At 35.2% G+C, this 12267-nt stretch overlaps 1 protein-coding gene across 1 annotated transcript; it reads right to left on the reverse strand.

Annotated features, from left to right (window-relative positions):
• Positions 1-10: 10 nt before the first annotated feature.
• On the reverse strand, positions 11-6715 carry LOC117343397. The gene is made up of 4 exons (XM_033905739.1): positions 5543-6715; positions 4233-4314; positions 2799-2998; positions 11-55 (listed from the first exon to the last, which is right to left on the reverse strand). The coding sequence occupies exons 1-4, from the start codon at positions 6713-6715 to the stop codon at positions 11-13; spliced, it is 1500 nt and encodes a 499-aa protein (XP_033761630.1).
• Positions 6716-12267: the final 5552 nt, after the last annotated feature.

Raw genomic sequence — 12267 nt, forward strand, 5'->3', positions numbered from 1 at the left:
CGCCTACCTGTCAGTGCATGAACAGATATTCAAGGTGGGTATCCCTCATAGGAAGCTGATAAAAAATAAATGAATAAATAAAATAAAAACAAGAAGGAAGCCGGTTTTAACCTGAAGACTAATTTACATAGGTCAAAAGGTCTTTTGAAGACTTTGATCAATGCATTGTGAATATAGGTAACAACATATATAATTAGTAAGGAACTATCTATAAAACACATTCCTGCTTATGGTCATACAATAAACAATCATCTGCTTTTCATACTTTGCAGCAACACATTTTTAACCTCTCTGTTGAACTCTTTTTTCAGGACAAATGTCTCCCGAAAAGGGCAAAATATAACTTGGTCCTAATTTGTTGATAAGTGTAAACGTTGAGATCAGGGATGTATTCCGAAACAAGGGTTAATATCGGAATTGTATTCTGTAAAAACTTTAATATCAGTACTTTTTTCATGTAAAAAACGTTAAGATCAGAAATGTATTCTGTGAAAAACGTAGAGATCAAAAGTGTCTTCTAGGAAAACCGTTGAGGTCAGTTTTGTATTCCATGGAAATGTTAAAATCAGTGATTTATTCTGTGAAATGTTGGGATCATTGATGTATGCTGTAAAAACGTTGAAATCAGAGATGTATTTTTTGAAAAACATAAAAAGTATAAATGTATTCTGAGCGAAGTATTTAGATTAGAAATGTAATCTGTGAAAAACGTGGAGATCAGTGATGTTTTCTGTGAAAGGGTTCAAATAATTAACGCATTTATCTGAACGTTCAGATGAGAAATACGTTCTGTGAACATTTGGCACTAGCAGAACGAAAATTATAACAACAGAATTTTTTGCAATGTCTCTCAATTTAAAAAAAGGATCTTTTCAATTCCTTTTCGAATGAAATGTAAAGGAGAAAAAAAATAAGAAGTGATGTTATTATTAAAAGCTATGAGTATGAGGGCCTTGGAATGGTTGATACAAAATCTTTTATATGTTTATTGAAACTGGCATGGCTACGTTGAATGTTTGAAAAGCATGGTTAGTGGTAGGTTCATTTTTTCTTGTATTATTAAATTTGTATGCGAACAAAGACATTCTTACTCAATGCAGCACCTAGTACTTATCCGTTTTACCATGGAACTGTGAAACTCTATTTGGGAAAGAGGTTGTTTTAGTTCAGAAAAGATTTAACAGATAAACAAAGTACTTCAGATGAAAAAAAAAATATATACTCAAAAGCATAACAACCATGTGCAGGGGTAAATAAGGGTAACGTATATGGAAAAGTTTTGAAAGTAGGCAACTTATTAGTGTTTACAACTGCATTTTTTTTATCATAATTATTTTAATCTTTCTTGTAACAAACCTTTTCATTGGCGAAAAAAAGTCCATCATCCCTATCGTAAACAATATGTCTGTATATCTATCGTTCATAGAAACGTGACTACACCAGTAATTGTGTTTACAATACACAGTAGCTCAAAATAGATTGAAAATGGTTTCTGATAAATAACAACAAAAGAATGACGATGAATCAGGAATCTTTAGACTATAATCGGCCGACTCTGGTAGAAATCAGGCACAAATGATATATTAACACAATAACATTAGAACATGCACAAGGAACACACTGTAACATAAGGAGTTCCAGAAATGTATGCATTGAAAGAAGATAGGCTCAATGATATTTTAAAAATTATTGATCAAACATTTATCAAATGTTAGTTTCTACAAATACAGCTTCGTGGTTTTGTGAAAGTCTGCAGATAGGCTACATCTATGATATACGAGAACACTTTCCTTCAGGGAATATTTTTACAATGTATCGTGAAAAGAAAAATGAGATTTTACTTGGACCGTTCAGTTGCACGGGCCTCTAGATCTATGAGAGTTGAAGATGTAATAATACTACATGTATACACATAAAACCTGTAAATGGATATATTTCGGATATATTTCAATATAACATATACCTTGTACCTGGCATTATGCACAGATATTATGAAACATACATGTACTCCGGAAACTATATAAAAGGCAAAAATAAACTATGACCTTCTCGTAAGGGAAGTTATTTCGTCAATTTCGCTTACAAGTCCTGATCCATGTTACATGGACGTTCCCATCAGCGACTTCGGATTATAAACCTCCGACGTGGAATAGCTTTCGTTCAGAATTCGAATTTACTTTCATCGTTTTGTTTTTTTTACCTAAAGCACGATCTCTAAAGGTGTGATTACCTTTAATTTGTAGCGCCAAATAGCTGAACGTAACATTGTCAAAGACATCAACATGCAGCTAAAATGATCTTAAATGACTTCTTCAAAGATTGTTCAAATGATACCTTCTAAACTGATAAAATGTAAGTCACCGTGTATATGTAAGATTTTATACATTTTGTCTAATAAGTGTTCCTAAATATGGTCAAGTGATCATTGTTGCGTATAAATGGAATTCATCACATCATGGGATGTCATTCCATTTACGGGGGAGATGAAGACCTTCACCTTTGGGATATGCCATTCTATTTACGGGGGAGACGAAGACCTTCGCCTTTGGGATATGCCATTCTATTTACGGGGGAGATGAAGACCTTCACCTTTGGGATATGCCATTCTATTTACGGGGAGATGAAGACCTTCACCTTTGGGATATGCCATTCTATTTACGGGGGAGATGAATGACCTTGATCCCTTGGGAGAAAGACCTTCTGACACATCGAAACATCTTTAATATATTCCCAATATCACTAATCACCAAACATATCCCAAGAGTCCCCAGAATAATGCTAGCTGCGTAACCTATTACCTTTGACGAAGTCCTGGGATCTTCAGCGGACGTGAGAGAGCGGATATACTTGTTAGTCGTGATGGGATTAACAAACAGTGTCTCTTTGAGCATTTGCGTTAAATTTGCAATCTCTTTTGAGTTGTTCTTCTTGTAATTGTAGCACAGACAGGTCTTGTTAAGATTCATGGTTTTGGTGGTGACAATATTGGAAGCGGAACCTGAATAGAAAACAAGTATATTATATTGAGTAACTATACGTTATGTAAATATCATCGCATGTATGGAAATTGTACGTATACAGGTTTATTTATTTAACATGACCAGCAAATATAGCAATCAGAAAAGAAAGCCCAATATAACAATTTACAGGAAATAAAAAACCCAGCCTGAACGAATTGTATGAAGACACATGAAGATATAGGAGGAGTTCAAACAACGATGACGACGGCGACGGCAGCGTCGGCGGCGGCAGAAGCAGCAACAAGATGATATAATGTGAAAACGCGTGTCGCAACATAGACCCAAACTGACGTATAAGTATCCTACACGTGTTATTACATCTCTACACCTATACAATATATTAAATATGATTTTATGATTTTAAGCATTGCAGTGTATCGTAGAGGAGCGGAATTACATGTCTAATTTCAATTAGATTGGGTGACCTCATACATTTTCATGTCGGATCGGCCGCCTGGGTGAAAGGCAAGTGTGTTACCACTGTGCCACCCGACCACCCGTTACTTGATTCCGCCAGCATGCAAAACAGGTGTTTATTTCACACATACACCCCGACCCAGACCTACACACACGAACGTACCTACTCACTCGACCCACACCTACATACACGAACGCACCTACTCACAGATACACCCCAATCACACCTACACACGAACGCGCCTACTCACCCCGACCCACACCTACACACACAAACGCACCTACTCGGCCCTATCCATACCTACACACACGAGCGCACCTACTCACAGATACACCCCAATCACACCTACACACACGAACGCACCTACTCACCCCAACCAACACCTACACACACAAACGCACCTACTCGGCCCTATCCATACCTACACACACGAGCGCACCTACTCACAGATACACCCCAATCACACCTACACACACGAACGCGCCTACTCACAGATACACCACAATCACACCTACACACACGAACTCGCCTACTCACAGATACACCCCAATCACACCTACACACACGAACGCGCCTACTCACAGATACACCACAATCACACCTACACACACGAGCGCACCTACTCACAGATACACCCCAATCACACCTACACATACGAGCGCATCTACTCACATATACACCCCAATCACACCTACACACACGAGCGCACCTACTCACCCCGACCCACACCTACACGCACGAGCGCACCTGCTCACCCCCGCCCCCTACATATATATGCGAGACAGCTTGCCTACCTTCAATGGTGTCTGGTAGAACTGTGGTTGTCATGTTATCAAAAACTCTTGGATCTTCCTGTTGTCTAGGTAGGGGTGCTTTCTGCTTAAGGATGATACATATACTATTACATAAGGTTTCTCTTCAATATGGCGAGCAAAAATTTAAACTTGGAGACGTGTTTCATTAAATCATATATTAAAATATGTATGAAATATTTTCATCATAGAACTCGCAAAACAGATATTTTTATTGCATTTAGGTTGTGATAGATGTTTTAAAATAGAGACATAATTACCTATATAGTTATAGAGAAAATCAATCACATATCGACATACTGTCGGTATTATCGTACCAACGAAGATGTATGAAATAACATGTTGATATATTTTGTCTTTTGTAGTAACATATATCTCGTTATATTTACATTTGTCTGGCATTGTCACTATATAGTCTGTTTGAAAGCTCTGGCATGGATGTACTTTTAAATGCCATCCATCACGCGCTACACTTATACGGCGTATTAATACAACACAAACTAGAACTACAATATCCAGGATAATTAAGTTTAACGACTAATTATTTTGTCTACATTATTTGTTATAAAAAATATGCCATTTGCGCATTACGCTAATAATGAAATGATTAACAAAATTGAGTTTTTTTTTTTTTTTTAATTTTGCATGTATTCTTTTGTTTGCCAAAAAGCACGCGACCATGTTCTGGCTGTTCCAACAACTCACACAAAATCTGCGGACTGTCGGAAAGGCGGATGAATTATAACATTTAAAAAGAATTAAAAACAAAAAGGAAAATGAATGTAAATATAAACGTTGAACTGTTTTTGAATGGTATTTATAATCTATTTGAATGCCAGAGCTTTGAAAGCAAACCTCTGGCATTCAAATATATCATAAATACGCACATTCTGATTTGTTTGCTTTCAAAGCTCTATCATTCAAATAGATAATAGATACCGTACAAAAACAGTTCAATGCTTAAGTAATTACCATCGACTTAATTTTAGACAAACCGATAAAACTCGTTAAATTGTTGTTTGTTCCCCCTACCGGGATGTCAATATCAAAGACAATTTGTTTATACGAGAATCAAGAAGAATATTATAGGAAAATCAGTGTCCCAGAAGGAAAGGTATGTTTTTTTAAGACGAGCGGAAATTCGTTGAAAACTATAAAGGAAAAGGTAATCTAGTTATTAAATAATAAATATACATATTTTCTAACTTAATCATAAGATATATGATTTTCCCAATAAGGAAATAATAAAAGAAAAGTTCACAAAACTGATTTCATTTGTCTAAGATACTCACCCCGGAAGTGCGATAAAACAGAGAATAGCACGCGGCTTTCCACGTACTTATTCTTCCGTAGACAAAACCTGCAGCTACGAACGATTCGCTTTGGGATGAAACTGTATACGTCTGATTTCCGATCAAGTTATCCAGATATGTAATGCAGTAATCGAGATGACCAGGGCACACCGTGGACAGTAACGGTCTGTTAGGATCTATTGTAATACTGGAGTTAGAAATTATTACTAACTGTGCAGATACCAGCATCCCTGGCACATAAGTCATAAATTCCCCAGTGACGTCATCCAACGGTGACATGATGACCATAGCAGGATTGGCAGTATACTTTGATATTATCATTGTTACTAGAATTGGTTCGTTTGAGCTAAGTAAACAGGCCGCCTTGTTAAAATCTATTGTCTGATAGGATCCTGCCTCGGGTAAGACAAGGAAATCTTCCCAACTTTCATCGCACTTGTAGGTGACGATCGTATTAGGGGAACCGGAAGTCAGCTTACATGTGTATATATAGCCAGGAGGAGGGACGGTTACATAGGTTTTACCCCAGAGATTTAGTGGCGGTAACTGATCTACCATATGGTTTGTAGTGGGATATGTACCAATGAGCTTACTTCCGGTAAACACACTGACAGGTTCAGATGACCTTATTTCGGTTCCGGTCATATCGCCAGTCGAGTATATTTGCATTGTGTGATATTCATCCAGGGTTTCAGTTATTGCACTTCCGTTGATGTACGTTGTGTCGTTATATGTAATGACGTCACTGGTCAAATGTAATTTGACCTCGACCTTTGTATCTGGCCACACACCAACAATCAGAACCTCTCCATGGACATCCCCTGTCACGATATAGTACAGATATCCATGGTGTGATATGGGAAGGGACACGAAGCCTCCTAAACCATACTGATTGTAGCGACTTGAACCATACACCAACAGATGTCGATCAGATTCTACTTTGATGCCTTTCCGACTTAAAGTAGATCCAATGACTTCCACAGCGGTGTCGAACCTTTCAGTATAGACATGTTTGCTTTGAAGTGTAAAGTTCCTCGTTTGCTCAGTATAGTTTGAAATATAAACTCTGGCATCGTCATCGTCGACATTCAAAAACGACAGCTCAAAGGTCACTTCTCCTTCAGTTTCTCGATTTTTGATACATCCAAGCATATGGACTACTGGAAAAGTTTCTTCGATACTTCCCTGTACTGGTAAACAAAACAAAATATAGTGAAAGAAATTATATGTATCGTGATGAAAGCAAGTAAGTACTATCACAATTGGATATTAGTATTTTCTTACGGGTCTCAATACTTAAAATGTCTATTTTAAAGTCTAATTTGTATTATGTGACCATTCAGGGAAAGCTGACAAACAGTCTCTTAATCGAGAGTTGTCTTGAATAGAAATGGTCCCTTTTAGGAGATGATCATAAGCTTTTTCTTACCTTAATAAAATGTCAATAATAAATGATAATATGAACCGTCTATTTGAACGAAATGACAATAATATTGTAAAGAACTTTTCCTTTCTTTTTTGTTTTGTTTTATTTCACTTTATTTTATCATAATATCATTTTTGTAGTTTCTTTCAATTATGGCAACATCTGTTCTAATATTTCAAAAAGATAACAAGATGAATTTGTCAGAATTCTAGAACGTCTTAATAACACGAAAAGAAAAAAATTATGTTTTATAACCCAAAAAGAGATTAATATTAACAGAACACACGGAGAAGATGTTTTCTTTGAATTGCTTATCATATCAGTTCCTCTCTGCATTACCATTGTTTAATATAGGTTTTGTGTTAAATCTCACCTGCAACTGTAATCCAGAAAGATATGATAAACACAAACTTCAGACCAACGGTGGAAAACATCTCTGCTGCCATCAATGGACACAATATCTGTGTGTGCTGAGGACGAACGTTATGAATCCTTGAATGATCAATAATCATGTCACGTGGTTGTTACTAATAATGAATTGCTCATTAAGTGCCGATCCGACTATGCGTAGGCATATGTATCAGTATGGGGTGGCAAGAAGGCATGGTACATGTACCTCAAATTATGTTTGTGGCAGTATGATATTTATAGTTATCATGTGACATGTATTTGTATGTTCCATATATATATATGTATTGTTAAATACATTTACTGTTGCACCAATATTACTACGTTGGACACGAAAGAGAATGCGTCCTTAATGTATGTATGTTACTTGTGTTAGTTATAACATCCGGCAGACAGAAAGACATTTGATTGGTCCGTGACAGGCTAATCAAATTAGGCATAGTGCTAAACCCATGGTGGGCTATAGGAGATACCTGAGAAGTCAGTCAGGTGAGCACGTGTGCTGGACTGTGGATTGACAGGATAATTACAGGTAAGTCATTCAAAAGCTTGATAGTTCATAAGTCTTTGTAATGGTTCTGTAAAAAAATAACCATCTTATGTTGGTAGTATGCTTGATACAGTAAAGCATTGATGTTATTGATATTTAAATTAAAGATAGCTATTGTATTTTTATCAGGGAATATTGCCATGTGAGTATTTAATATTACAAGGACATTGAAGGTCGCCATTTAATAATGTTCAGTAAAACATTATTATTCAGGAAATAACTAATGTATAGGTTATTGGTCAATGTCATTGTACCCTTGCCAATCATGCTTGGTATTTACTGTAATAATAGGTGTCATCCAAAGAGTATCCCTACTGTAATACATTGTGTTTGTATAAGAAATGTATATTGAGTATATACGTCTAGTTGTAAGAATTTACAGAATCAGTTCTGTGAATTACCCTAATGATGTATCATTATTGATTTCATTCAATAATGAAAATAACTGTATTCTGCGAAATGTATCTAAGAATATTCAAATTATGTGTTGAATTTGCCTATATATCGCTAATAAACCATATTGTATTCATGAGACTGTATACTACAATTTACAGTGATTCGGTCAGTGTAGGAATACAGCTCCAAGTGATGTACGTTAAAACAATAGCCGACAGTTACTTTCGACCCAGAGAGCTTTCGAATGCTAGCATTTATTTACACAAGTCACTACAAAGACATAAAGCATATATAATAAAAAAAATCTAGTCCACACAAAACTATCATAAGCGCTGTTCTTGATCTATACGAAATAATCGAATTGTCACTCACAGGGGCTCGTTTCACCGAATTCCTCGACACGACAACATTAAAAGTCCAGCATTTATAAAAAAAAAAATAGTGAAAAAATGGGAGTATGGACATGGTTTCCAGTTGTGCATGCATTCTAAAATTTTGTATTGTGGCTTTTTCACTAATGTCAAAGGCCTACCTTACTTCAAAATCGAGCCCATATGAAGTTGAACATCGTCTGCTAAGTTAGCGACACTGATGTGACCTGTTAGATTGGAATCTGTTTCGAACGAAATATCCTTGGAATTGTTATCACCTAGTGTCAATACGACTTTCATTTAAAATTTAAGAGCTGACATTCTTCTGAAGATAACGTAAATCCAGTCGATAAAACAAGAAGTGTTTCCAAGACATCGAGTCTATCCAACGATACCTGTTCAACGCCGCAAAACTTCTTAATGATAACCGTATAGCATTGCGCAATGACTCTGATTTAAACAGTAATAAATTATGCAATTGTGAACAATTTGACGATATCTACAAACGTGTATGAAATATAAAATAAAGCAAAATTTGTGCAAAAACCCTTATATGTGTTTGCTATTAATAACGACATAAGGGATTATATTATTAATTCTGGGAATTTCGGCTGTTCCGGTATTTGAACTTAATGACGTCAGTGGCAGGTTAAGCGGCAAATTTAAAATCGCCCAGTAGAAGATAGAAGACATCTTTATGAATGTAAATTTATGCTTGAGCTATTTCCAAATGGTAGTATACTGTCAATAACATGTAACTGTTATAATAAGTAACATGTAACTGTAACAATACGTCACATGTAGCTGTAACAATATGTCACCTGTAACTGTAACACTAGGTCAACTGTAACTGTCTCAATGAGTCACCTACAACTGTCTCAGTAAGTCAACTGTAACTGTAAAAATAAGTTACCTGTAAATGTAACGATAAGTTACCTGTAAATGTAACGATAAGTTACCTGTAAATGTAACAATAAGTCACCTGCAATTGTCCGTCCGAGTAAGTCACTTGTAGCTTTAACAATAAGTAACCTGTAACTGTTACAATAAGTCACTGTATGATTATAACTTCTGCCATACACAAATGTGTACATTGTATGATTATAACTTCTGCCATACACAAATCTGTACACTGTATGATTATAACTTCTGCCATCACAAATGTGTACACTGTATAGTTATAACTTCTGCCATACACAAATGTGTACACTGTATGATTATAACTTCTGTCATACACAAATGTGTACACTGTATGATTATAACTTCTGTCATACACAAATCTGTACACTGTATGATTATAACTTCTGTCATACACAAATGTGTACACTGTATGATTATAACTTCTGCCATCACAAATGTGTACACTGTATGATTATAACTTCGGCCATCACAAATGTGTACACTGTATGATTATAACTTCTGTCATACACAAACCTGTACACTGTATGATTATAACTTCTGCCATACACAAATGTGTACACTGTATGATTATAACTTCTGTCATACACAAAGTGTACACTTTATGAGTATAACTTCTGTCATACACAAATGTGTACACTGTATGATTATAACTTCAGCCATCACAAATGTGTACACTGTATGATTATAACTTCTGTCATACACAAATGTGTACACTGTATGATTATAACTTCTGTCATACACAAAATCTGTACACTGTATGATTATAACTTCTGTCATACACAAATCTGTACACTGTATGATTATAACTTCTGCCATCACAAATCTGTACACTGTATGATTATAACTTCTGTCATACACAAATCTGTACACTGTATGATTATAACTTCTGTCATATACAAATATGTACACTGTATGATTATAACTTCTGTCATACACAAATCTGTACACTGTATGATTATAACTTCTGCCATCACAAATCTGTACACTGTATGATTATAACTTCTGTCATACACAAATATGTACACTGTATGATTATAACTTCTGCCATACACAAATCTTTACACTGTATGGTTATAACTTCTGCCATCACAAATGTGTACACTGTATGATTATAACTTCTGCCATCACAAATGTGTACACTGTATGATTATAACTTCTGCCATACACAAATCTGTACACTGTATGATTATAACTTCTGCCATCACAAATGTGTACACTGTATGATTATAACTTCTGTCATACACAAATATGTACACTGTATGAGTATAGCTTCTGCCATAAACAAATCTGTACACTGTATGATTATAACTTCTGCCATCACAAATATGTACACTGTATGATTATAACTTCTGTCATACAAAAACCTGTACACTGTATGATTATTACTTGTCATACACAAATCTGTACACTGTATGATTATAACTTCTGTCATGCACAAATGTGTACACTGTATGATTATAACTTCTGTCATCACAAATGTGTACACTGTATAATTATAACTTTTGTCATACACAAATGTGTACACTGTATGATTATAACTTCTGTCATACACAAATCTGTACACTGTATGATTATAACTTCTGTCATACACAAATCTTTACACTGTATGATTATAACTTCTGCCATCACAAATGTCTACACTATATGATTATAATTTCTGTCATACACAAATCTGTACACTGTATGATTATAACTTCTGCCATACACAAATCTGTACACTGTATGATTATAACTTCTGCCATCACAAATGTGTACACTGTATGATTATAACTTCTGCCATACACAAATGTGTACACTGTATGATTATAACTTCTGCCATCACAAATGTGTACACTGTATGATTATAACTTCTGCCATACACAAATCTGTACACTGTATGATTATAACTTTTGTCATACACAAATGTGTACACTGTATGATTATAACTTCTGTCATACACAAATATGTACACTGTATGAGTATAGCTTCTGCCATACACTAATCTGTACACTGTATGATTATAACTTCTGCCATCACAAATATGTACACTGTATGATTATAACTTCTGTCATACAAAAACCTGTACACTGTATGATTATTACTTGTCATACACAAATCTGTACACTGTATGATTATAACTTCTGTCATGCACAAATGTGTACACTGTATGATTATAACTTCTGTCATCACAAATGTGTACACTGTATAATTATAACTTTTGTCATACACAAATGTGTACACTGTATGATTATAACTTCTGTCATACACAAATCTGTACACTGTATGAGTATAACTTCTGTCATACACAAATCTTTACACTGTATGATTATAACTTCTGCCATCACAAATGTCTACACTATATGATTATAACTTCTGTCATACACAAATCTGTACACTGTATGATTATAACTTCTGCCATACACAAATCTGTACACTGTATGATTATAACTTCTGCCATCACAAATGTGTACACTGTATGATTATAACTTCTGCCATACACAAATGTGTACACTGTATGATTATAACTTCTGCCATCACAAATGTGTACACTGTATGATTATAACTTCTGCCATACACAAATCTGTACACTGTATGATTATAACTTTTGTCATACACAAATCTGTACACTGTATGATTATAACTTCTGTCATAC

This window comes from Pecten maximus, chromosome 15 (genome assembly GCF_902652985.1).
Source record: "Pecten maximus chromosome 15, xPecMax1.1, whole genome shotgun sequence".
In the NCBI taxonomy this organism is placed as follows: domain Eukaryota; kingdom Metazoa; phylum Mollusca; class Bivalvia; order Pectinida; family Pectinidae; genus Pecten; species Pecten maximus.

Bases quoted from the DNA above. Each gene is read 5' to 3' on its own strand.
- LOC117343397 (XM_033905739.1), bottom strand. From the start codon at position 6,715: ATGCTTGGATGTATCAAAAATCGAGAAACTGAAGGAGAAGTGACCTTT. The intron at 4,315-5,542 runs GTGAGTATCTTA...ATCCTTAAGCAG, and splicing joins TGTTTTATCGCACTTCCGGG to AAAGCACCCCTACCTAGACA. The intron at 56-2,798 runs GTAATAGGTTAC...ATTTTTTATCAG, and splicing joins ATCCCAGGACTTCGTCAAAG to CTTCCTATGAGGGATACCCA.